The following is a 27,566-nucleotide window of genomic DNA, read 5'->3' as shown; positions in this document are numbered from 1 at the left end:
CCCCCACATGCTCCAAGTTCACTCCAAATAGGTTCGTTTGTTCATGCTTCATTTGTGCAGAGAAAAGTTTCATTTGTGCTGCTTCTGTTTTTTTTAAATATATTTTTAAAAATATCTCAAGTTCTATGAGATTATGTCACCAGCCCCCCGCTCCAAATTCAAACTAAATAGTCTCAATCGTTCGTGCTTTGTTTGTGCTGACTTTTTTTTTTTTTTTTTATAAAAAATACAGTTGAAGTAACAGTAAAATCCAAACAACAAAACAAATCGCACTAAATAGTCGCATTCACTTAATTGTTACCTATCCACTGTGCGTTTTCAACTTTTAAGGGACACGACAGACCACAGGATGTGTGAAATGTAAAAACGAACTCCAAGGTAAGTGTTTTTTACTTGTTACTGTATATGTAATGAGAAATACAGTCGTAATAACATTGTCATAAATAAATACATGCACCACAATCTGTTTGCTGTAGCTGTTTATACATAGGCCGTGTGTGTGAGAGATGGATAGATATATTACACATAGCGTATCCCACAAGTGAGTACACCCCTCACATTTTTGTAAATATTTGATTGTATCTTCATGTGACAACACTGAAGAAATGACACTTTGCTACAATGTAAAGTAGTCAGTGTACAGCTTGTATAACAGTGTAAATTTGCTGTCCCGTCAAAATCAACACACAGCCATTAATGTCTAACCTGCTGGCAACAAAAGTGAGTACACCCCTAAGAGAAAATGTCCAAATTGGGCCCAATTAGTCATTTTCCCTCCCCGGTGTCATGTGACTTCTTAGTGTTACAAGGTCTCAGGTGTGAATGGGGAGCAGGTGTGTTAAATTTGGTGTCATCGCTCTCACACTCCCTCATACTGGTCACTGGAAGTTCAATATAGCACCTCATGGCAAAGAACCTTCTGAGGATCTGAAAAAAAAGAATTGTTGCTCTACATAAAGATGGCCTAGGCTATAAGAAGATTGCCAAGACCCTGACACTGTGCTGCAGCACAGTGGGGCCCAAGACCATACAGTGGTTTAACAGGACAGATTCCACTCAGAACAGGCCTTGCCATGGTCGACCAAAGAAGTTGAGTGCACGTGCTCAACGTCATATGCAGAGGTTGTCTTTGGGAAATAGACGTACGAGTGCTGCCACCGTTGCTGCAGAGGTTGAAGGGGTGGGGGTTCAGCCTGTCAGTGCTCAGACCATAAGCCGCACACTGCATCAAATTGGTCTGCTTGGCTGTCATCCCAGAAGGAATCATCTTCTAAGATGACGCACAAGAAAACCAGCAAACAGTTTGCTGAAGAAAAGCAGACTAAGGACATGGATTACTGGAACCATGTCCTGTGGTCTGATGAGACCAAGATAAACTTATTTGGTTCAGATGGTGTCAAGCGTGTGTGGTGGCAACCAGGTGAGGAGTACAAAGACAAGTGTCTTGCCTACAGTCAAGCGTGGAGGTGGGAGAGTCATGGTCTGGGGCTGCATGATTGCTGCCGGCACTGGGGAGCTACAATTCATTGAGGGAACCATGAATGCAAACATGTACTGTGACATACTGAAGTAGACCATGATCAGTATGCAGTATTCCAGCATGATAACGACCCCAAACACACCTCCAAGACAACCACTGCCTGCTAAAGAAGCTGAGGGTGAAGGTGATGGACTGGCCAAGCATGTCTCCTAGACCTAAACCCTATTGAGCATCTGTGGGGCATCCTCAGAGTGTACACCGAAATATCCTCGTGAGGGCAGAATTGAGAAAGTGGTTGCGGCTTCCCAAGGATACCCCTTTAGCCTATTTACATGCACGCATTAGAGATGGAGGTTGAGGTGTTCCGTGCCTAGGTACATCAGTTCTGCTGGCACAGAAGAAGAGATTTGAGAAACTTCTGAATGCCGAAGATACCCTCTGTGCATTCATCACGACACAAATCGTTCAGGAAGATTGAGGCAAATAAATCTGCCATGTCATATAGCAGCAGTGGCAGTCTCAACAAAGGCTGAGGCCCAACAGGCATGGGCCTCAGAGCTAAAAAGGTCCATCGATGGGAGAGAGCTGTCCATCGGTAGGGCTGACAAGGCCAGTCACCTGTGGCTGCATAAAGGCTAGGGGGCAGCTACCGGTCGTAGGTATCGGCAGGGCGTATGATTACGGGGTGAGGGAAGAGACCGTGAAGGTGGCTATGTCTTTCTGTCAAGGAAGGCGAGAGACGGTGGAAAGCCGCTCGAGCCACTCGCAAGTCCGTTCATCCCCCGGAGCTCAGGTCCGCCACCAGATGGCTGTCCGATGGAGTCACTCCGACATCCCCGTCCTCCAACAAGAAAGCACTACGAGTGCAGGTGGAGAATAAACACGAGTACGGGGGTGACCAGGCAGTCGCGTCTTCGGATGTAGACAGCCCGGCACGCCTGGTCTCGGTACCTAAGGGACGAGATAGCCCAGCACGTGCGTGGTGGTATCGGTGTGTTACGAGTGATTGTAGAATAGCCTCTGGGGTCGTGCAGGCGGCCGGTGGTCGAAGGGCAAGTCGGTGGACAACAGTCTGTGGTCTCAAGGCATGCTGGACCCTCCACCACCAATCAAACAAGACCGACCCGGCACAGGGTCTGTCTGGAGGTAGCTTCATCAGGTCAAGCCTTCCGAACATCAAATCCTGCAAGCAGTTGAACATAGACTCGGCCAGTTTATGCCCTGATGAGTGTAACTAACGCTTCTGAGTCAGAAGCTACGTGCTATAAGGCTCAGCAGCGCCAGGGAAGAAAGCTCAATGGGATGCGGTAGTCGCCAGCCGCGCCTGGAGGTTGACAGACAGGGGGGTGGCACGAGGGGTAGCTATCAGCCCTGGCTGGAGGTGTACAGTCAGGGGGATGCTACAGAAGTTTGTAGGGCCAGGTCTCTGTGGATTCCATTCGTCGGAAATGGTACAAAAGCAGTAAGGCACACAAGACTTGCTCCAAGGTCAACCGAGAAGGGGTGCTACATGTATCCTGAGAACGATAGCCCTTGGGGATCCCCCTAGCCGAGAATGCGGTGCGGCACGTGATGTCACTTGGATGGCGACAAGTAAGTATTCATAACTATGCTTAGATGTGTAGTCAAAGCATTTAGGGCCTTGCATGCATTGCATTCAGACAAGGAATCGGTACCGTGAGGACCAAAGAGACATGCCGTTTCGGTGGCAACAGAGAAAGATGACTACTCATTGTCTGAGAACGTTAGCGATCGGCTGAGAGGCCTCCCTCCAAACTGGTTGCGGCTCATCAATGTCACTATCACTGAAGATTGTAATTGTGTGTGTGTGTGTGTGTGTGTGTGTGTGTGTGTGTATGTATGTATGTATGTGTGTGTGTGTGTGTGTGTGTGTGTATATATATATATATATATATATATATATATATATATATATATATATATATATATAATATACTATGCTTAGATGTATAGTCTCAGCATTTAGGGCCTTGCTTGCAAGTACCTATATGCTGGTAGTATGGTGGACGAGACACCATAAACTCCTCGGAAAATCCGCATGCGACCATGAACTGTAGCCAAATGCCTCGTCATCTAATAGTGACGTGCATGAATGGATGAACGAGATTCCCACTGTCTCTACCCACTATCTAGCGAAACCACAGCCAAGGGAATGGGCGTGGCAGAATCTGTGGGGAAAGAACACCCTGTTGAGCTTGGCTCTAGTCTGGCACTGTGAAGAGACATGAGGGGTGTAGCATAAGTGGGAGGCCCCGCTCCGCTGGGAGCCGCCAGTGAAATACCACTACTCTTATCGTTTCCTCACTAGCCCGGTGAGGCGGGGAGGCGAGCCCCGGTGGTCTCTGGCTTCCAAGCCCTCCCCGGCCACCTGGGCGGGGGGGGCAGGGGGAGACCCGCTCCGGGGACAGTGGCAGGTGGGGAGTTTGACTGGGGCAGTACACCTGTCAAAGCCTAATGCAGGTGTCCTAAGGCGAGCTCGGGGAGGCCCGAAACCTCCTGTAGAGCAGAAGGGCAAAAGCTTGTTTGATCTTGATTTTCAGTATGAATACAGACCGTGAAAGCGGGGCCTCACGATCCTTCTGGCTTTTTGGGTTTTAAGCAGGAGGTGTCAAAAGTTACCACAGGGATAACTCGCTTGTGGCAGCCAAGCGTTCATAGCGACGTCACTTTTTGATCCTTCGATATCGGCTCTTCCTATCATTGTGAAGCAGAATTCACCAAGGGTTGGATTGTTCAGGGAATGTGAGCTGGGTTTAGACCATCGTGAGACAGGTTAGTTTTACACTACTGATGATGTGGTGTTGCAATAATAATCATGCTCAGAACGAGAGGAACCCCAGGTTCGGACATTTGGTGCGTGTGCTTGGCTGAGGAGCCACTGGTGTGAAGCTACCATCTGTGGGATTATGACTGAATGCCTCCAAGTCAGAAATCCACCTAAACGTAACGATACCACAGCGTCGCGGATCTTCGGTTGGTCTGGAGTAGTTGGAGTCCCCCTCCCCAGCGGGCAGAGCCGCTCGCTAACGATCCGGCACTCATCTTGTCGCACCCTCTCCAATTGCGCAATGCAAGTTTGTGTCGAACCTGGTGCTAAATGACTCGTAAACGACCTGATTCTGGGCCGGGGTGTCGTGAGTGGCAGAGCAGCTACATCGCTGCGATCCATTGAAAGTCAGACCTCGATCCAATCTTTTTCCGGGAACCCTGGCTACGCAGGTAGCCCTCCATGGCCGCAGCCCTCTGGATGATCCAGGGGGGAAACGGACCCATCCACAGGCCCGCTGTGTGAGAGGCACTGTCTGGACTCTGAAAAATTTTTCAAAGTTTTCAGTCATACCATGGGCTGAGCCCTGGTATATCTCTGAGAAACTTTGAAAATTTTTGAAAAAGTCCAATCCGACAGTTGTCCCATGGGTCCAAACATGATTTGGTTATCCCATGGGCCCGGAGCTTTGGTTGGGCGTGCTGACTTTGATAAGCCGGGGGGGGAGTGCTTAAGTGTGGGTGCCCCGGTATGGCCAGTGTGCCTGATAATGGACCCACGGTGGGGTCATGTACTTCCCCGGGTGAAGTGCACTAATTTGTGGTAAAAGTTTGGACTTCCATAGCGATTTCCCTTGAGCTGAGCTCCATGGGGGCTTTCAGCCTTGGGCTTCCCCAGGCTTAGTGAATGCTTTTCAGGTAAAATGGTGAAGCTTCACAGAGATTTCCCTCTAACTGAGACCCATAAGGGCTTTCAGTATCTGCCTTCCCTGGGTCAGAGGTCATGTAGGCCTGGGAGTATTTTTGAGCAGTTTTCTGATTTTTGCTGCCCAGTTAAAGTGTGCCTTGAAATAATAAATCAAATTAAATGCAAGTTATTATATAAACATGTGTCTTATCTGTGTGCTTGCACGAGTGAATCCTCAATCATTACACCAGACCTGGTGAAAATTTCAGAAATTCACTGCAGTACCATCTATGTCCACCGGGGCAGGCAAAGGTTGGTCTTGGGCCTTCAAAGTTCAACTTGCACTAAATAATATCCTGTTCACCACCAGAAGGTCCCATATAAACATTCTTGGCATCTCTGCAAAGGTCTAATTCCAAGCTTTAATATAATAATTAAAAGTTTAATGAGTTCTTTAAATAGTTGACCTATGAAAATATGCTCTGGTGGAATATGCTCTTTTGTCTTCCTTAATGGCCCTGCTGTTGTTGGCACAGGCACAGAAGATACAGGCTTTCCCCCAGGATTTCAAGTTTGAATTTGAATTAAATTGCCAAAGATTGTCTGCTTAATAGCCACCTTAAACTAGCACAAGTGAAGACAAAAATACACACTCTAGTCACATTTTTATTTTGCAAAAGTGGATGGAAAAAAAAAATTAGTAATAGTCTACACAGAACTAGGCTTTTCAAATATTTACATTGTTTACAACATAGGGATCAGAACCCCATTTGACTGAGGTTGCTCAACTGATGATGTGCTATGCTACTCATCTAGCCATAGCAGACCCTGGCCCTCTCCTCGGAAGGACTTCCTTTTTACACCATAGTCAAATTTCAGTTCGGTGTCCACACTGATGTCCTGCAGGGCTCTGAAGAGGATGACATCCACGTCCTGTCCATTCACCTTCAAAACGAAAGGTTCTGGACACAGGTTGGCTTGCTTGGATGAATGATTCACTCTTCTGCCCACAGTGTCTGCACAGGGGTGGCATTCACAGGGAAAAGTCTGGGCGTTGATGCAGATATGCCTCTGCCCGGTCCTGAAGAAAAACAGGTACCCTGCTTCATCCTGTAGATTCTGCATCATGACTTTTCCCTGGGCATATGTGATTACCTTTCCATGGTAATCACACAAGATGTCACCCTTGGAAAAGGGTTGGGTTGCAACAACTCCTGCAAAAGACAGCAAAACAATATGCATTAGATGAAAAGAACAAAATCAACAGATTTACAAAGTGTTTTGTTTTTATTTTTTCTGTTAGGTTGTAAGGTAAATTAGAAATAGCAAAACCATAATTTAAGCAATAATAACTTCTCCCCTCATTACTAAAATAACAAAAGTTGTTTGTTTTTTTAACCTAGCCCTTTCTCTCCACCAAAATCTTTGATGGCCAGGCCTTTCCACGTCTGCTGAGACACATTCCTGTCCTCATCAGTCTCAATGACAAGTTTGGTGGCTGGTTTCCATGCCGCGAAAACGTCCGCTGGCTTTGGACAGTTACTCTTCCACCCCTCCTTCAGAATCATGCATTTCACCCTGCTTTTTGGGGGTTTTCGGGTAAAGGCCTCAAGAATGAAAAATAAAATAACTTCAGTCACACACGTCAGTTATCGAAAGGAACAAATCACAACAGAAACGATTTGAGCTTGTGGGTGGAGACCATAGATTTGCTCACTTGTTAAAAAAAATAAAAAAAATAAAAAAAATATTTATTCATTTTGGTTGTCAATGTGGTATTTATGGATCAGAGTACTTACCCAGCAGCCATTCCATTCTTTTGGCCTTTTGGGAGGCACGCCACTTGTCGTAGAAGACACGATCGCCCGGAAAGCCTGCCTTTAACCTGTCCTGTTTGGTGGGTGCTTTGCTGTGTGCTGATGCCAGGAACGTCTTTAAAAAGTCTGAAAAGTCCGAAGACTTTGTGCCCGATGGACCGGAAAACCGGTTGGTGGCAGAGCTGTAAAAGGAAAGAAGGTATGTTTAAGATGATGAACCCTTCCCTGCCAAGGCATCCAGCAGTGTAGCCGTGGCCACTACAGTCTGTGGTGTAGGTGCTCTGCGCAGTTTGGCCACAGAAGTGTTCTAGGCCAGGTAAGAGGACACGGCCTCCTTCTCCGTGTTCGTCAGGTTAGCCGCTGCTGTCTCTAAAGCACTCCTCGCCTGACGACTGGTGGCTCTTAAAGTTTTCGAGTGTGCCCACACTCCAGCTTTTTTCATAACTGCAGAAAGAAAACGTTACATGAAATGTTAATTGTAATATGATCAGGTCTGATATTTTCTGTATAGAAAGTGAACAATCACACACGAGTACATCGAATTATGTAGGTACGTACATAATTGTGGAGCACACCGAGGTCATTCGAAACTGAGCAAAGCAGTGCCAGCTGACGAAAAGAAGAACGTGTCACAGTTCAGGTCACTCCTGATCACTCTTGGCCGGATGTGTGAGTAATATGCCTGCAACCACTGTGTGAACGATAAATACGCAGGCACTTAATTTTACAGTTGTCTCAGGAATAAAATGCAGATCTGAACCACAGGCTGAACAATTTCTGCAAGGTACAGTATAGACACAATTATATACACTTTCAAAACCCCCACTAAAATCATGGGCTAGCAAAAGAACTTACAGCTTCCTCCTCCTTTGTCGAGGCAAAACGGGCAGCTTGCTGCATCGTTTCATCTCGGCCAAAGCCAATCACCACCCTGTCGTCAACTTCCTTCCTGTTGACCCACTCTGACACTTGAAAAACAATGAAAAGGCAGAATTTGTTAATGAACACATTTGTAAATAACCACCACAGCATATTAAAAGAGAAAAGTCATTTAGACCGTTAAAATAGATGCACTTACGGTCAGGCCTTGCACTGCTGCCAGGCACTGAAAGTGACGTAACACCAAAAATGCCGTGCAGTGGCCTCGATAGCTGGTCTCCTCTGTCGAGAGGACCTCTGTGCTTGAGATGAGCTTCCGAAAGATTTTCAGGAAGTCGTTCCTGGCTACCGCCAACATGGCCTGTTACTGTGTCAGTGTGCGAACACTGTCATCATATCTATTTTGAACACAGAAAAAAAACAGACGTTATTAAAAAGACTGTACTCAGCGTTGTAGTAGTGAACGATAACATTTCTAATAATAAAGAAGGAATTAGTAATAATACAGAATTTGTAATACAGAACACTTTGTTACTTATTGTAGTTACCTCTGATCAGAAATCGAACCCTGTTGTGAGGAGGTGGCATCACCTGAGTCCATGGCAATGTCTGACTCTTGTGGCATGTTGGTGATAAAGAACCAGCGCCTCTTGCACCAGTAAATAAGCACACGGACTGTGGGGCAGGAAAGAACAAAGCTGGAGGTAATCCCAGGTCCTGTTCCTCCAGACCCACTGTCTGGAAGATACCTTGGCCTTCTGGATCTCAGCTTGCCTTTCTTCTGCTGTGCTGACTTTCATACACACTCTAGCCAGGTGGCTAGCAAGATGTTTCTGTGGCTTCTTGCACTGCAAGCAGTGGACAATGTTGCGTTCAGCAAACTTTCAAAATAAAGAGACCATGAGTACAGAGAAAGTCCAGTGAAGGAAACACAAATACAGTATACAAATACAGTAAATGACACAAAATGTCTTACCTGTTTGGAGCCATTCTTAAAGCAGTATCAAAGCAAATGCAGGAACAGAATATCTATCCTTATCCAAAACAGAGTAAACTACCTTGAATGTAGCCTCTGTATTTATGCCCAAACATTAGACATGCCCACCTATTCTGAGGCATCAGGTGACCAATCACCAATTCGTTGACGGGTAAAACAAAGCTGGGTTGAGGTCTGGAGGGATATGCCTTCTGTGGTGGAATGCTCAGCATATCACTTTGTCTTGAAAATGCAGCTCAGACTATCTTATATATGTTTTGATTAAGCATTATGCAAATAAATAGAGTTTTAAAAAAAACTGGCATACAGGTGTGTGTATATATAACAAAATATATGGAAAGGCAATATATAAATTTAAAAAAAACTGGCATACAGGTGTGTGTATATATATAACAAAATATATGGAAGGCAATATATAAATAATATTTTAGTGGCACAACATAATAATATAAACTAGTCAGAAGTATTTGTATAAGTGAATAAATAAAATTCATAACAAGAAGTTAAGTTTACCCTGTAAAGATACTTATTTCGTGACCGATGAAGTCAGAATACCTTCTAACATTCCAACATAGTCTCACCTGGAATTTCAGCTCCGTCGGCTGGATACCTGATGGCCCATTCTTTAACGGGCCATCAAGGTGAACAAAAGACTGCCCCAGAGAGGTGCTGTGATACGGTGGACCCCAAACTGTAGGGAAAAATGAAATGTTTACATATACATATCTCTTAAAAACAACCCAGAAAGAAGCATTTACTGACATATATATATAAAACAAAATATATGGCCAGGCAAATTAACAAGTCCATTTTTCGAGGCACTGCCTTAACCCTCTTGGGCATGGAGTTCAAAATAATTTTTTTCTTTAAAAAAATAACATCACGTCCTTTAGCCACTGCATTAACTTGCATTAATTTTGACACATGATACAGCTGAACAATGGACTTTTTAGGGCTGAGCTGTGTACCCGAGATAAAACTATTAAATTGCATTCAATTTTTTTTCGTCCAAAATATTTTATTTTTACCTGGTTATGTATATATTGCAAAACCCAATAACAGGCACACACATTCAAATGGGAAGTGTCTGTAACTCCATAAAATATGAATTAAAGTGTTGCCATTTATGTATATTTTTTTAAAAAATAAATAAATAAATAAATAAATAAAAACTTTTCAGAACAACCCCTCATCATATACTTTATTTTCTCGAGTTGTGATGGATGGATATTGAATAGTATTTTATAAATAATATTTTAGAATTCGAATTCGGTGTTCGATGGAGTAAGACACGAAGTTGGAGGCTCCTGCTGATTTCGATTAAAATTGTAATTAATTAGCGCTTTTTGGTCATATAATATATTTTGACTTATTTTACTTCGTTTCTTTATTTGCACTTTTAGCTTTGTGGCACGTTAAAATGTCTGGAAAGAAGACGAAAACCCGTGGTAGCATTCAGACACGACTGAGATCTAGTGTGCGCGCCGTGAGAGTCTCCTTCTCCCCTGAATCCGCGTCCCCGAGCAGTGACCCTGCCTTCGCCGCACTCAAGCTTGAGTTGCTGGCTTCACTGAGGAAGGACACTGCCGATATTTTTAAAAAGGAGTTACAGGCGATGTTCAGGGATGCGCTGTCTACTATCCAGCTTGACCTGCAGGCCGTGAAAACACAGCAGGCTGGTGATAAAGTCGCTACCGAGGCTACCATATCAACACTGAAAGGTACTGTTGGGGAAATGGGGCATGCGCTCTCCGGTTGCACCGATGACATAGTTCATATGAAGACTACTATCGAGTCTCTCACTGCGACCGTGACTCAATTGGAGAATAAATGTGAGGATTTGGAGTCGAGGTCACGGCGCAATAACGTTAGGATAGTCGGAGTTCCAGAGGGCGCTGACATCTGTACACCAGCTGCTGTAGCGGCCTTGTTAAAGGAGGCGTTTGGTCTGGAGAAGGAGCCGGTTCTGGACCGGACCCACTGGTGAACGACCACAAGCTATTGTGTGCAGATTCCACTATTACCGTGACTGTGATATTTTACGCCGTGCGAGAGCGCTCCAGCAGATTAAAACGAGGGATTTGACCATCTCCGTTTTCCCTGACTACATAGCCAAGACAGCCCGGGCCCGGGCCGCGTTTAACGAGGTTCGGCGTCAACTTCGTGGTATTGAGGGAGCTCGCTATGGAATACTTCACTCAGCTCGGCTTCGCATTACATATAACGGTGTTCAGAAGGACTTTATTTCAGCGGAGGAAGCAGGAGACTGCGTTAAACTCTTGATATCGAGGTGAACTGCATCACCTATATAGTGGAGTTTTTTTTTTCATTTTTATTCTTTTTTTGCACTCGGCCTTCCAGCTCTACAGAATTCGGATTCTTATTGAAGATATTGTCGGCGCATTACTTCATCTAGATTTTGTGGACTCACTCCTCTTAAATTTACTTCTGTATTAATGTGCTTCTCTGTTTTGATGCTCTGACTGGGTTAGAGTTTATTTCATTTTATTAGTGTTTCCTCATCTTTACGTGCTACACTGTGTTATATTATTTGTTACATGTCTTTAAAAGGTAAGGACATTATATTTGTTAAAGTGCGCATACTATTTATCAGATTTGAAGTCAGTAGGGGACTTTTCTCTTACTGGAATTTTTTTTGTTTAGGTAATTTAGTTGGTTAGTTCGGCTTACTCTTTGAGTTGTTTTCACATTGTGGACAACTCTTGGTGGGAAACACTGCTGTCTCCCTTTGTTTTATGGAGACTTTGGGTGTGTTGGGGGGGAGGGGGGAGGGGGGGTCCTCTCCGGCTGGGACAGGCACGCCTTTAAGATTTATTTGTTGGAATCCTGTCAAGAGATCTAAAGTTTTTACATATTTGAAACGTCTTCCACTCGAACTTTAATTTGAAAGTAGGAGGGGTCGCTATTTTAATTGACAAAAGGTTACAGTTTTATATAATATTTATATAACCAGCGACAGTTATTGAGTAGCAATGATGAGCCGGGGGGCGGGTGGTGGGTTTTTGTTTTGGTTTTTTTGTTTTGTTTTGTTTTGTTTTTCTTCTTCTTAATGAAATATTTGGGAAAGGGAAGGGAGGAGAGAAGAGAAAAGGTAAACGAATCACATGTAAATGAATCACATGTAAATTAATCACATGAAAATGAATCACATGTAAATGAATCATATGAAAATGAATAAATATATTAAAACGTAAATGAAAACATAAATAATATTTTAGTGGCACAACATAATAATATAAACCAGTCAGAAGTATTTGTGTAAGTGTATAAATAAAATTTATAACAAGAATTTAAGTTTACCCTGTAAAGATGTGCTCAAAGCTTATTATTGGTGTGTGTGAAGGTGTTTTTAGGGCTGGGCTGTGGGTGTGGGTGTGACTGTGGGCGTGACTGTGCCTGGGCTCTCACTGTGAGAGTGAATATATAGGATGAGAATGCCATCCGATTGTTACTCAAATTCTTTTTCAGCAGAAGGCTTGCCCGTCACTGAAGACTTTTGAGATTGCTCCTGATTTTCAAGACGCTCCAACCTGTTTTGTTCTTACTCTTATTCTGTTCCTGCATTTGCTTGTTTGTTTTGCTTGGTGATTCTAACATTTTGTGTACATAACTGTATTTGCTTGTGTTACTGTTATTTTCTTCTTTGTTTCCTTAGTCCTGATTTTCAGCACTGTCCTTCCTGCATTGTCCGGATACATCTGCGTTAATGAATAATGGATCCCATTCCATAAGTGAAGATACATTTTCATTAGTCTATTTGCAACTGTATAAACTATTGACTGTAAAAATCCTCCCTTCTATGTACTTTTTAGTACAAGGGCTTGGAAAAACGGTTTGCTGAATAAGCTTTAAAAGAAGTGTCTTTTTTCTATTTCCAGTGAATTCAAAAGGAACTACCTTCTCTGCCCTGTCTGCAAGAAGACCTGGGACTGCCTGTCGGTGCATCTGTGCAGAGTCTGCATGAAGACACATGGCGAAGCAACCATTGAAGCAGCAGTGGAGCGGGCAAAGGCGGAAATGCGTGTGCTTCTGGCAACAGGAAGGGTGTTTAAGTACGGCCGGCTGTGTCAGATTTTGGCTGCTGCTGACCCAATCAGCAGGTAGGTGGAAGATCTTTTCGGTCCTTTAAAAACTTCAAGTCTCCTTCTGTCTGAAATGTATTTACAGGCAATCTAAACCTTGTTTTATTTTTGGAAAGGTTGATAGAGGAACTGGAGAGTCACTTTTTGGTGGTGACCGATGTGCCCCCACCACTACCTACTACCACTGAAAGGTCAGGGCCTTCCTCCTCCAGAGCCACACAGCCACCAGGGTTGGACAGCGAACCGTCAGAGAGCTCCTCTGTCAGCAGCGGAAAAAGAAGCGGTGAGAGCAGTGGCGAAACCTTTCAGTGGTCAGAATCTCAGTTTTATAGCTTTACTGATTGTGTTTTAGCTTGACTGCAGTGAATTTCTGATATTACGGAGTCCCCCTAGTGCCAGGTAAAAAAATAAAATAAAAAGAAATATATATATATATATATATATATATATATATAAAATAATATTTGGTTTCGATTTGCACTTTAGGTATGGCATAAAACCATGGGTGACCAGCCAGAGAGCACGCCGGGTCTTCAAGACAGCCACCAAGAGTCTGACTGACACAGATAAGTCTCTGGTGGCTGACTACCTGACACATTTGATTGATACAGCGGAGAAACAGTACCCCATGAAGCAGACAGACAACGTAGTGAGGGCTAGTCAGCTCCTGGATTTGCTGGCTGGTCAGTCGAGGTAAGCATGTTTTATATTTGTTGACACAATTAATACAATCCACAATTTGTAATCAAATTATATTACACACACTTTGAACACTAGTCTTATACTCTTCTTCTTCTAAAATATTATATATTATATATATTTCTTTTTATTTAGCACTGATCGTTCAGAAGGGGAATCCAGCCGCACTGCCCATAGCATTGCTCACAGTGCTGCCCGGCAGAAAGCAGAGACGACAGATCTGCAAATGGATTTTGAGGTAGCATACAACCGGCTTGTCGAACAGCACCCGGTGACTCTGGAGGGTGAGGCGCCAGATAAGGCTCTGTGCGCTGACATCTCACCTAGCTTTCAGCGGAAGCTGTACGAGCGATGGGTGAAGGCACAGATGAAACTGCGCAAGCAGCATATTCACTGTAAGTATTTTTTAAAACTATATTTAAAAAGATATTTACCAAGTAACGTGCTATGTTCACAGTTGTCAAGTATAGTCTTAACTAACAAAATCTTTCCATGTATTCCTGACAGCGCACTTTGGCCCTCGTCTACCCAGTGAGGAAAAGGTCAGCAAGTGGATCTCTGATCGGGGTTGGAGGACCAACATACCCGGTGCAGCACAGTTCGTAAAGGAATGGAAGCCCCATGGATCCGTGGACACAGCAATGGACGCTAAACAGATCTGGAGACTCACCAGGACCCAGAAGTGGAAGGGACTTCTTGTGACGGAAGATGGAGGGAAGGGCAAGGGCGTCATTGCCACCCGAAGATTTCTGGCTGGTGAGGTGGTGTGTGACTACCACGGGCAGGTCGTCACAGCTTCAGAGGGACACAGCACTCACAGCACTGTAAGTGCGGAGGACGGTGTTCACATGTTTTTTTTCGAAAACATGAATGGACAGGCTATGTGCATTGACGCACATTCGCCTTGCTGTGAGTGCCATCCAGACCGACAGTCTTTTGGGCGGTTAATCAACCACTCAAGGAAACGTTGCAACCTGAGGCCCAGAGCATACACTCTTCAAAACGGGGAGGACATTATTATTTTCCTGGCCACAAAGAACATTAAAGAAAATGAAGAACTTTTGTTTGGTTACGGTGTTGAAAGAAGATCTTTTTATAGGAAAGGGTTTAGACCTCCTTTGGGTATGAATGTGTAAATACATGTGAAAATTTGTGTAAATACTAGTGTAAAAAAAATATGTGAAATGTGCATAAATACAGCCCATATTACTTGTTATCTTCCTTTTTTTTAATGCACGAGTTTTGCAATGTAAATAAACTTGCCTTGACTAGTTTATATTAATATGCTCTGTGTCACTAAAATACCGGTGTAAATGTGTAAATACTCCTCTGTAAATAAAATTTGCATTTGTATGAGTGTATAAATCAGTTTTGGAACAAGAATTTAAGTTTACCCTGTAAAGATGTGCTCACAGTTTATTTATTATTGGTGTGGTTTGGTGTATATTGGTATATTTCCTATAAAAGAAAATCTTTTATAGGAAATTAGGTTAGACTTCCTTTGGTTATAAATGTGTAAATACGTGTGTAAATGTGTGTAAATACTCCTCTGTAAACAAAATGTGTATGTGCCTGAGTGTATAAATACAATTTATAACAAGAATTTAAGTTTACACTATGAAGACGTGCTCAAAGTTTGTTACTGATGTAGCGTCATTCCTTGTAGACTTTCACCCATATCACTTATTAGCTGTCTGTTACTACCCTTTTAACGAGCTGTGCCTCCATGAAATGCATCAGCAGCCCATTTGCAATGTTGTTGATGTCACTTGTTGTGACATTTTTGTTGACTAGCTAGACAGAAGGAAACCAGAAGTTTTTAAAGGACTGAAAATATCTACCACCAACCTGCACATACATGGTTGATGACCATGATTCTGTTGACCAGCTCACAGTCCGGAGCGAGATCCTGCAGGATGTCGTGGGTGATGATGAACTCTAATGGCTTGCTCTCAGTCTGATTAGTAGGGGAACGTGGTGCAAGGCCAAACACAGAGACTTCAGAGACTCCTTACTGTGTGGCTTATTCCTGTTCGCAGCGGTCAGGTTGACTTAAAGACAGAAGGACACCAGAATTTTTAAAGGACTGAAAAGGTCTACCTCTAATAAACTATGAGCACATCTTTACAGGGTAAACTTAAATTCTTGTTTTAAATTTTATTCATACACTCGTGCAAATACACATTTTTATTGGCTAGTGACAATGGGACATTTTTCCTATGAAATGTTTTAGAAGTGATCATCTCAAAATTTAAACAATTGCTGAGATTAATAGAAATAAAGTGTTGAATATTGATATTATCTGTTTCCCACCTTGTTAATTCACTGTTGATAATTATTGTGAGAAATCATTAACGTGATCAGTGTCATCACATAGATGAGTATCATTTATCATTAATAATAATATATAACTAAAGGCAAACTGAGCAAATTTGTTATTTCAGAAGAGTGTATCAAACTGGTAGCCCTTCATATGAATCAGTACCCATGAAGTAGCTCTCAGTTTCAAAAAGGTTGGTGACCCCTGTGCTAAATCATTGCTATATGAGTAGGAACTAATATCTGATATCGTTTCCTGCACGTTCCGAGATTAGCGAAGCACAACTACGTATGTTTTGGCGAATTAATACATATGTAATTTGCCGAATTAATTCGCTAAATCATCATTATATAATTAGGAACTGATGTTTGATTATAGTTTCCTGATGATTTGTAATATTTGATTACCGTTTGATGCACATCCATTATAGCGATGCACACCTGAATAAGATTACTTGCTAATTCGTATTATGTTTATATCTTGGTTCGAGCTGGTCATCTGGTAATTTCAAGCGTTTATATTGTTCAGTTTTTCCGTTTTTTTTTTTTTTGTGGGGTAAACTTAAATTCTTGTTATGAATTTCACTGATACACACATACACATTTTATTTACAGAGGAGTATTTGCACAGCTCAGTCAGATCAGAACTCAATTTCCCAATATGCAACACTCACTTCTCATGCACGCATGCGCTCACCATCCCCGGAGTTCTGATCAGACACACACTCTCACCGCTAGTACTTAGGGATGTCATTCACCTAGAGTCAATGCAAAGTATACGTTCAGTCAACTCGTTTCTCTGCGTTACCAAGCCGATCTATTTAGTTAGTCTTCTCGTTATCCTCGACCCTTGTTTCCGGTTTCGACTACGCTCTCTGCCTGACCCCGTTTGTGTTGTTCGTCCGATCGCTTGACCATTGCCTGTCTTACGACTACGTTTCTTGAACTTCCCGATACCACACTCTACACCTGCCGCCCGCTTCTGCTTCCGTGCCGATTCGCGGCTCGTGACAGAAGAATTCGCCTTCCAATGGAAGCAGCGGGAGATCACTCGCTGGTCAGCTCACTGCATCAATCACTATCTCCAAGTCCCTGTGATCACCTTAGCGTCCACATCCGTTGAGAGCCCTGACAAGGCGGACAATGTTCTGATCCCCAGTGTTTACCACGACCTCATTGAAGTATTCAGTAAAAAGAAGGCTAGTGGACTACCTCCTCATCGAGATTACGACTGCACAATCGATTTGCTTCCAGGCAGTACACTAGGGAGAGTCTATCCGTTAACAGTAACTGAACAAAAAGCCATGGAGGAGTACATTCAGGAAGCATTGCACCAAGGTTATATACGACCATCTACTTCTCCAGCATCAGCGGGGTTTTTCTTCGTAGAGAAGAAGGGAGGAGGTTTACGACCATGCATCGATTACCGAGGACTAAACCGGTGTTGCGTCAAGTACCATTACCCACTACCTCTAGTACCAGCCGCTCTGGAACAACTACGCACTGCCACCATCTTCACGAAACTGGACTTACGCAGTGCATACAACTTGGTCCGGATTCGAGAAGGAGATGAATGGAAGACTGGGTTCAGCACAACTTCAGGTCACTATGAGTATCAGGTCATGCCGTATGGGCTTTCTAACGCTCCCTCGGTCTTCCAATGTCTAATTAATGACGTGTTACATGACATGCTGGGACGCCATGTGATCACCTACATAGATGACATTCTAATATATTCTAACTCCCGGGAGGAACATGTTCACCACGTCCGCCAAGTTCTACAACGACTGCTCCGTCATCAGTTATATGTTAAAGCTGAGAAATGCGAATTTCATAGAACCACCATTGCGTTTCTGGGATACATCATCAGCCCCGAAGGGATCTCCATGGACCAAGAAAAGGTCCAGGCAGTAGTAAACTGGCCCACACCCACGACGATCAAGGAACTACAGAGGTTTCTGGGGTTTGCGAACTTCTACAGAAGGTTTATTAGGAATTTCAGTGCCATTAGCAACCCCCTAACGTCCCTGCTAAAGGGGAAACCCAAACGTCTGTCATGGAATCCAACCGCCCAAACCGCCTTCGACAAGCTCAAGAAAGCCTTCACTACTGCACCCATCATCAAACATCCGGACCCATCTAGACCGTTTATAGCGGAGGTGGACGCGTCAGAGACCGGGGTAGGAGCCATTTTATCCCAGCGGTTCGGAGAGAGGCCAAAGCTCCATCCAGTGGCATTCTTCTCGCGAAAGCTTTCCCCCTCTGAGAGAAACTACGATGTGGGAAATCGTGAACTCTTGGCAGTTAAGTTAGCGCTGGAGGAGTGGAGACACTGGTTAGAGGGGGCTACACATCCCTTTGTCATCTTCACAGACCATAAGAACCTGGAGTATCTTCGCACTGCAAAGAGACTCACACCCCGCCATGCCCGATGGGCCCTGTTCTTCACCAGGTTTCACTTCACGTTATCATACAGACCAGGGTCCAAGAACATAAAAGCTGATGCCCTGTCTCGTCTCGACCACATAGAACGTGTCAACGAGCACGAGGAGTATATCATCCATCCTTCATGTATCATCAATGCGCTAGAGTGGGATCTGGACCAGGAACTAGAGGAGATTCCCCAGTCTCAAGTACCCGTAAAATGTCCCCCGAACAAACTATTTGTACCCGAAGAGTACCGTCAAGAACTCATCATCTGGGCGCACACGGTACTCGGCACAGGGCACCCAGGGGCACAGCGCACACACCATCTCCTAAAAGAGAAGTACTGGTGGTCCAATATGGAGGGAGATATACACAAGGTGGTGGCATCCTGTTCATATTGCGCACAGAATAAGGTACCTCGGACCCTCCCAGCTGGAAGGCTCAAGCCCTTACCCATACCCGAACGCCCATGGTCACACATATCAGTTGACTTCGTAACGGATTTATCAAGATCCCAAGGAAATACCACAGTTCTAGTCACAGTGGACCGGTTTTCCAAGTCCGTACGTTTTATTCCATTACCCGCTCTCCCCACTGCCTTCGTGACAGCTGAATTTCTATTCCAGCATGTTTTTAGATATTTCGGCATTCCGGAGGAGATTAACTGTGACAGGGGCCCGCAGTTTACTTCCAGAGTGTGGTCCAGCTTCATGACTAAGATGGGAGTAACAGTGAATCTCACCTCCGGATATCACCCACAAGCCAACAGACAAGTTGAACGAATCAATCAGGAATTAGGGCAATTCCTCTGTACTTTCTGTGCCAATAACTCCGAGGATTGGAGCAAGTTTCTGCCATGGGCCGAGTACGCCCAAAATTCACTATGTCATTCGGCTACCAATCTCACTCCTCTCCAGTGCGTACTAGGTTACCAACCTCCACTGTTCCCATGGAACGCAACTCCCACCGCAGCTCCTGCCGTTGACCAATGGTTTGAACGTAGTGAGTGTGTCTGGGCTGACACCCACTGACACCTGAAAGAGACCATAGACACATACAAGCACAAAGCAGATCGCCACCGCAACGAACACCCTAATTACCAAAAAGGCGATAGGGTGTGGTTGTCCGCCAAGGACTTAAGACAACCTCATAGCTGTAAAAAAACTAACGCCAAGATACACTGGACCATTCAAGATCCTCAAGCGAATCAATGAAGTCACTAACCATCTGGAACTGCCAAGACACAGCTGCATCTCCCCCTCATTCCACGTATCACGTCTCAAACCTGTTGTCAACGGTCCATTAGCTACAGAAGTACCATCTGAAACTCCTCCGGCCCCTCTGGAAATTGATGGACAACCGGCTTACCGTGTCAAGAAAATCATCAAATCTAGACACAGGAGAGGCAAGCTGGAGTACTTGGTCGAGTGGGAGGATTATGGACCTGAGGAACAATGCTGGGTTCCCAAGCAGGACATACTGGATCTACAGCTTACTAAAGACTTTCACGCAACTTATCCTGATCTCCCAGGTCCACGACCCCGGGGGAGGCCAAGAAAGAACTCGGCTCCCGGAGTGAGTCCTTTGGGGGGGGGGTTCTGTCACAGCTCAGTCAGATCAGAACTCAATTTCCCAAGATGCAACACTCACTTCTCATGCACGCATGCGCTCACCATCCCCGGAGTTCTGATCAGACACACCTGGCACCAATCACACACACACACTCTCACCGCTAGTACTTAGGGATGTCATTCACCTAGAGTCAATGCGAAGTATACGTTCAGTCAACTCGTTTCTCTGCGTTACCAAGCCGATCTAGTTAGTTAGTCTTCTCGTTATCCTCGACCCTTGTTTCCGGTTTCGACTACGCTCTCTGCCTGACCCCGTTTGTGTTGTTCGTCCGATCGCTTGACCATTGCCTGTCTTACGACTACGTTTCTTGAACTTCCCGATACCACGCTCTACACCTGCCGCCCGCTTCTGCTTCCGTGCCGATTCGAGGTTCGTGACAAGTATTTACACACATTTACACATTTATAACCAAAGGAGGTCTAAACTCTTTCCTTTAAAAGAATTTCTTTGAACACCATAATAAAAATCTTTTAAAAATCCTAAATAAATAATAATAATAAAAATGTCAAAAAAACATGTGGAGCAATCCAGAACATTTTTTTTTACTTTTAAAGTAGGCATTAAAGTAAAAAAATCCTTAAGCTGCTATTGGGGCCTGAAAGCCATACACCTTTTCGGGGGTAATTGTTCAGAATTCATTGATACGCTCCAAACCTAAAGGCCTGCAGACTGGAAAGCCATTTTGAGGAAAATTGTGGAATTGCATCTCTTACCTCTTTAAATCATAAGTACAGACGAACAGAGTAATAGCTGATGTAAATGTTTAACATTAACAGTGACTTTTCCCCCCCCTCTATCTAGTTGACGTGCGATGTGGTTTTCTCTGCTGCACTACATCCTGGCGCCTCACGGCCCTATGGAGTCCGAGGACCAGCGTCACTTCCAGCCGTGGCGGGATTACTTGGGTCTCGCGGACACAGTGCGTGTGACGCGGGAAATCTCTGGTCCCGAACCTCACCAGGTCCAGAAGTTCGGGTTTACGCCTGAGATTTCTCATCAGCAGGGCCGTAATACTGTAATGTTCCAGACTTTCCCCGAGCCTGAGTTGTCAGAGGCAGACCGAAAACGCCGAAGGGGCGACTGAAATGCGGCCCTACCAAGACCACAGGGTCTCCACTTCTACCTCCATCACCTCAAGGTTCTCGCTCTGGGGAAAAGTTCTGTGGTTTCTGCAAACATAACCGCGAGTCTGAAGAAGTGTTCAGGTCGCACTGCCTGAGGGGCCGAGGGGATGCCCGGAAATGACACCCAGGCTGCCCGGAAATGACAGAAATCTGAGCGCCACTTTCACACTCGCTACCAAACTGTAGGTTATTTTTTATTTTATTTTAATTTTTTACCTGGGAAGGTGAACAAGAAGCTTCACAGGTACGTCAGCGATCCTTAAAGTCCGGTACTGTATCTGAAATACTTTTATATGCGGGCTTCACTATATATTCAAAAGGTACGAAAGATGTACCAGTTATGAGACCATTTCAGAGAAAAGATGAAGTACAGTTGCTGCTTTTATCTGAGAGTGTGTGGCTGTAGAAAGTTGCAAGTGCTTTTAAAAAAAGAAAAAAACCAAACTTGTTGCGCAAAAAAAAAGTTTTTCAGCATTATATTTTTAATGTCTGCATTACTGTGCTTATCATTATGGCTTAGAGCTGTTAGGTTTAGTTGTTTTTAACTCTGGAATGACCTGCCCTGGGTTTAGAGCTGTAACACCTGGAAAGGTGTGACTGTCAAAAGAGTTTTTCTTTACTAACTTTGTGTGCACTTTATTTGTGTATGCACTTGTTTTGTGTGTTTATTTTCACTGGTGTGTTTGGTTTTTGAAGCTGATTTCTCTAACAAGCTTGTGCTCAGGCCTCTCTGGATCATCACAGGTGCAACATGTTACAGGTGCAGGTCTATCCAAGGCTTCATGATGGGACCGTGAATCTCCGACCTGATTCTATTTTTCTGGTCCATTTTATTGACAATTCTAAGAACTTCTGATGTGTGACCTTTTAAAATGTTTTAGACCATTTTGGATTTGAGTTAATATACTTTATATGCATGTAACAAGCCTCAGTGCTGAATTTGTTTGTTTTTATCTGTTATATAAAACGTAAATGTTGGACTGTCTTGGTATGAATGGCATAGTCGATGCCTCGGAATCTTCTGCAATTCTGTAACAGTTTCAATTTCTAAAATGAATTTTTAGAAAAAAAATTTTGTTGTTTTTAATTTTTATCCACTTTTGTAAAATAAAAATGTGACTAGAGTGTGTAATTTTGTCTTCACTTTTGCTAGTTTTGGGTGGCTATTTAGCAGACACAATCTTTTTGACTCAGGTAATTTAATTCAAATTCAAACTTGAAATCCTGGGGGAAAGCCTGTATCTTCTGTGCCTGTGCCAACAACAGCAGGGCCGTTAAGGAAGACAAAAGAGCATATTCCACCAGAGCATATTTTCATAGGTCAACTGTTTAAAGAATTCATTAAACTTTTAATTATTATATTAAAGCTGAGAATTAGACCTTTGCAGAGATGCCAAGAATGTTTATATGACCTTCTGGTGGTGAACAGGATATTATTTAGTGCAAGTTGAAATTGACCTTTGAAGGCCCAAGACCAACCTTTGCCTGCCCCGGTGGACGTAGATGGTACTGCAGTGAATTTCTAAAATTTTCACCAGCTCTGGTGTAATGATTGAGGATTCACTCGTGCAAGCACACAGATAAGACACAAGTTTATATAATAACTTGTTTGATAATAACAGTGTGACTAATTAAATGTGTATCACATTAAATGTGATAATAAATGTGACGCTGATCGTTTTGATCGTTGCAATTGAATTGCATTTAATTTGATTTATTATTTCATCTTTTGAAGCAGTCAGCAAAAGACAGCCACTAAGGAGAACAATAGATTTAGCCCCTGTGCTGGGAGCTGATGGGTCTGGGTAGTGTGAAAATCTCAGCTAAGAGCCAGCAAAGAGCATAGAGTCCATAGGACGCCTGCATTTTAAATGCAATTCAAGTGACATTTTCTCTAGACTCAGGAAATTTTTGAATGGTGTCTCTATGCCCATCCAAAGTGGAGAACGCTTATCAGAAGTGATATGCGCCCCATCTCAAATTAAAACCAAAAGGCCTGCACGCTGGACTGCCATCTTGTCGACAATTGTGGAATCGCATCTCTTACATCTTTAAATCCTATGAACAGTCCAACAGATTATTAACAGCTGATATGAAGTGTCTAAAGACTGTTAACATGTGTTTAAAATTAACAGTTACTATATGCAGTGACACACAATGTCTATATTATCATATTATATATATATATATATATATATATATATATATATATATATATATATATATATATATAATATAATAATATCATATATATATTATATATAATAATATCATATATATATATATATATATATATATATATATATATATATATATATATATATATATATTACTGTATTTTATATTATTATGATATTGTTTATGAAGAATGTATATATTGCATATGGTGGACAGTTGTGCAACTGGATCTATTACCTTTTGAAATCTTAAGTACAGACCAAGAGATATTACTATTCACTGCTGTGAATGTCACTAAACACTGTAAGCATGAGTTTAAAATTAATAGTGACTACATGCAGTACATATGACGCCTGCATTTTAAATGCAATTCAAGTGATGAACTGGACATTTTCTCGGCTTGGAGCCGGGCATGGAATGAGAGTGCCCAGTGGGCCACTTTTGGTAAGCAGAACTGGCGCTGCGGGATGAACCGAAAGCCGGGTTAAGGCGCCCGATGCCGACGCTCATCAGACCCCATAAAAGGTGTTGGTTGATATAGACAGCAGGACGGTGGCCATGGAAGTCGGAACCCGCTAAGGAGTGTGTAACAACTCACCTGCCGAATCAACTAGCCCTGAAAATGGATGGCGCTGGAGCGTCGGGCCCATACCCGGCCGTCGCGGGCCGCACGCGAAGGGGCCTAAGCCGCGACGAGTAGGAGGGCCGCTGCGGTGGCGCGGAAGCCTCCCATCGTAATGTTATATTGTTAACACTAATTAACAAGTATCCGGTTTTGAATAAAACTCCATTAAAACAATTAAACATGACTTTTAATAATATATGACAACATCAGTTTATTAACAAAAGAATAACAACATAGATAGACAGACAGACAGACAGATCGATAGATAGATAGATAGATAGATAGATGTCATTTTCCAGCCTCCTTGAAGACAGGACTATTTCGTTTAGGATGCCAAGAGGATCGATGTCCGAGTCATAGTAGTTGCGTCGAGTGTATCTATAGAAACCAATTCTAAAATTCTAAGCTTCTACAGTTCTAAGCTTCTAAAGTTGTACGTTTCTAAAGTTTTTTTACCTGGAAAATTTGGAAATTATTTTCAGACTTGCAAAGTGAGACAAATGATTTTCCAGAGGGTTAAATGATGGATATTTTTCAACCTAAGCACAACTCAGGTATGTGGTATTTTCTCATTCATTTTAATTGTAGATTGTTGGCTTGGTGATCAGGTCTAAAGTCTGATCTAAAGTGAACACATTTGATGCTTGGTGGGGGCATGAAGCACTAGCTAAATTAATTAATTGAAAAACCACTAAATGAACACAGATTGTACTAGACTATATTGTTTAATTTGCGTTCCATGTAAACACCAATCGATACGTCCCAGAACTGATTCGCAGAGATTTTTCATTTTTTAATGATTCTGTGAACATTTTTTAGATACATGGTAAGATCTAACTGAAACTCCTACCTCTTCCCCAATCACTCTCAGAGTTCCCCCGGTTTTAAATGTTTGAAATGTTATAAATACCTTATATACATGGTCTTATGTATACAGTATATGTGAGATGTTCTACACACAAAATATGGCTTAAAAGTATAGCAAATGTGTAACATTGAAAATATGCTTTAAACATTTCATCACTAAATTGTCAGATAAAGTGTAAAAATATCAAAGGTTATCTGAAGGTGATTATGAATACTCAAGCCACATGTATGTGCAAAACATGTTCTATCGAAACAGTTTATGGATTATATTTATATAGTTAGAATAATAAAGAGTTAGATAAATTCTTGCTAAAGTTACTAATGTGCAACTATTTCTTTCCTTCATGTAGAAGGCCACACCTGCAGCACTGTGCATGGTGAGGAGTGCCGTTCTCCATGCATCGGAGATGTTGGCAACCTTGCCATACAAACAAGTAAAGGAGATGTGCATTTACAGAAGCCTGTTAATGAACGACAAAAGTCCAGCTTTAGAACAGGCTCATGTAAACGGCAATTCAAGTCTCCCCGTGAAGGTGACAATGATGATGACAACCATGAAACCCTTGCAATGATTCGCCAGCAACTTCATGGCCCTGGTGGGCCTGATGGAAATATGAGGGTAAATCAGACAGAAAGCGAGTCACATTGCTCTAAAACTTCGCTCGGTAATCTTAAACGATGCCGGGACGACCATGAGGATGAGGAACAAACTGCCTTTAGTCAGCAGCCTGCAAAAAAAACAAGGCTTGGCTCTTCAGAAATCTTTGGTCTTGAAATATCACCGGGCTTTGGTGATATGGCTAATCTTCAGCGTCTTAACAGACGATCAATGCCCAGCTCTGAATCAGGCGAACATAAAGTGCAAGATAAGTTGTCTTGTGACAGTGATAATGGCAGTAACGACTATGAAACCTTTGTGATGACTTACAACCAACCGCCCATCCCTGGTGGTCCTGATGAAAATCCAATAGTAAATCAGACAGACAGTGAGCCAGAGTGTTCTAACCATGAGGATGAGGAAGAAGCTGGCACCAGTCAGCAGCCTGCAAAAAAAGTCTGGTTTGCCTCTTCCGAATCCAGACTTATTGCAATGTTATTGCATTTAACAGATATTCCTAATCTGAAGCCTGTAAATCGACGACAAAATCCAATAGTAAATCAGACAGACAGTGAGCCAGAGTGTTCTAACGATGAGGATGAGGAAGAAGCTGGCGTCAGTCAGCAGCCTGCAAAAAAATCCAAGAGGAAATTTCTGTAGGTGTTGCATCTTTCTCTCTCTCTCTCTCTCTCTCTCTCTCTCTCTCTCTCTCGCTCGCTCGCTCTCTCTCTCTCTCTGCATAGTATCTTCCTCCTTCTATTATTAAAGGCAGTTAGTCCTCCATTTGATCAACTGCAGAGAACACAAACATGTAAACAAGACTTCCTGCTCAGGGCAACACAAATCAAACGATAATCCAATTAATATTTTAATTCCCAGAACTTTGATCTTGAATATCACTAGAACAAAAAAAATAGAACCATGCAAATCTTAATGAGACATCACATTAAGACATCTCTCTCTCTCTCTTTCTCTCTCTCTCTCTCTCTCTCTGACACACACTCAGAGCAGTAGAATAAAAACCTGGAAAACCTCAAAAGAGTCTGACCCTGTGTTTGTGTGTGTGTGTGTGTGTGTGTGTGTGTGTGTAATCAAATAATTATAGACCGATGTTAGGATTGTAAAAGGCTCCAATCATCAAATTAATTTTTATTTCTTTAACCTTTGTTGCCATGTATGCCGCTTCGCCAACTACAATTTGCATAGTTTCTTCCTCCTTTTATTATTAAAGGCAGCTAGTCCTCCATTTGATCAACTGCAGAGAACACAAATATGAAAACAAGACTTCCTGCTCAGGGCAACACAAATCAAACGATAATCCTTTAATATTTTAATTCCCAGAACTTTGATCTTGAATATCACTAGAACAAAAAAAATAGAACCATGCAAATCTTAATTAATGAGACATCACATCAATCAAATCACTGATGGACAAAAAGCACTTCTCAAAAAAGTTGAGTTTAATGTACAAAAGAAAAATTTATCAATATTTCCAAATGGGAAAAAAAAGTCCTGTACACACTGGAAAAAGGAGTGGCGCTTAAATGATTCATCTCCTCGGTCCACCTCTTCCACGTCCTCTTCCTCTGCCGCGTCCTCTCCCTCGTCCTCGTCCACGGCCAGCCACTGTGATAAGGACAAGAGTTTAACGTAATCAGCTTCAGTACAGGCCATGAGCTGGGCAGTTAAAACCATCAGCACTTATTACACTTATAAGAAACACAGATACACAAATAAAACAAAACATTGACGTACAGAACAGCACAGTTATATTCAGATCTTTAAAGTCCCCATGAAATCAAAAGCGAAGTTTTGTGCCTTTTAGTATGAAGATGTTAGACTTAAGGTTATCTATAAGCGAGTGTGCGCTAAATGACAAAATTCTCATTTAGAAGATATATGCATTCAAAATGTACAGTCTCTCTCGACCACCGGTACTGATCAACAATTTTGATGACATCATTCTGCACTTCAGCTTCTCATCTGATTTTCTGTCCAATCAAATGCTCTCTAAAATTTTAAGTGTCCCGCCCCAACATTTAAAAAATTAATTAATTTTTTAAAAAATATCACCTTGACGAAATTGCCGTTCTTGAACAATTGGCTATTTTTTTAAAAAGGGGAGGA

The 27,566-nt window shown here is 42.8% G+C and overlaps 2 protein-coding genes and 1 long non-coding RNA gene across 6 annotated transcripts; 2 read left to right on the top strand and 1 right to left on the bottom strand.

Moving 5' to 3' along the window:
• Positions 1 to 5,842: 5,842 nt before the first annotated feature.
• Positions 5,843 to 9,795, bottom strand: LOC128600570 (uncharacterized). 3 transcript variants are annotated; one of them, XR_008384571.1, is made up of 9 exons: positions 9,449 to 9,795; positions 8,847 to 9,058; positions 8,419 to 8,751; positions 8,070 to 8,268; positions 7,847 to 7,959; positions 7,550 to 7,682; positions 6,974 to 7,435; positions 6,574 to 6,781; positions 5,843 to 6,388 (listed from the first exon to the last, which is right to left on the bottom strand). It is a non-coding gene; the product is annotated as an uncharacterized LOC128600570 (long non-coding RNA). The 3 variants fall into 3 exon arrangements; XR_008384572.1 differs by having other exon boundaries at positions 8,976 to 9,058; XR_008384573.1 differs by having other exon boundaries at positions 8,419 to 8,718; positions 8,976 to 9,058; positions 9,449 to 9,794.
• A 2,020-nt stretch (positions 9,796 to 11,815) lies between these two features.
• On the top strand, positions 11,816 to 15,967 carry LOC128600620 (N-lysine methyltransferase KMT5A-B-like). 2 transcript variants are annotated; one of them, XM_053613226.1, is made up of 6 exons: positions 11,816 to 12,619; positions 12,767 to 12,988; positions 13,087 to 13,281; positions 13,457 to 13,663; positions 13,805 to 14,064; positions 14,177 to 15,967. In XM_053613226.1, the coding sequence occupies exons 2-6, from the start codon at positions 12,849 to 12,851 to the stop codon at positions 14,803 to 14,805; spliced, it is 1,431 nt and encodes a 476-aa protein (XP_053469201.1). In that variant the 5' UTR covers positions 11,816 to 12,619; positions 12,767 to 12,848; the 3' UTR covers positions 14,806 to 15,967. The 2 variants fall into 2 exon arrangements, with proteins under 2 accessions (XP_053469201.1, XP_053469199.1); XM_053613224.1 differs by having other exon boundaries at positions 11,816 to 12,988.
• An 8,386-nt stretch (positions 15,968 to 24,353) lies between these two features.
• On the top strand, positions 24,354 to 26,175 carry LOC128600621 (uncharacterized). The gene is made up of 2 exons (XM_053613227.1): positions 24,354 to 24,528; positions 25,192 to 26,175. The coding sequence occupies exons 1-2, from the start codon at positions 24,495 to 24,497 to the stop codon at positions 26,097 to 26,099; spliced, it is 942 nt and encodes a 313-aa protein (XP_053469202.1). The 5' UTR covers positions 24,354 to 24,494; the 3' UTR covers positions 26,100 to 26,175.
• Positions 26,176 to 27,566: the final 1,391 nt, after the last annotated feature.

Source organism: Ictalurus furcatus, chromosome 24 (assembly GCF_023375685.1).
Source record: "Ictalurus furcatus strain D&B chromosome 24, Billie_1.0, whole genome shotgun sequence".
Taxonomy (NCBI): domain Eukaryota; kingdom Metazoa; phylum Chordata; class Actinopteri; order Siluriformes; family Ictaluridae; genus Ictalurus; species Ictalurus furcatus.
The sequence above is the reverse complement of the archived record's forward strand: the minus strand, read 5'-3'. Positions and strand labels throughout refer to the sequence as shown.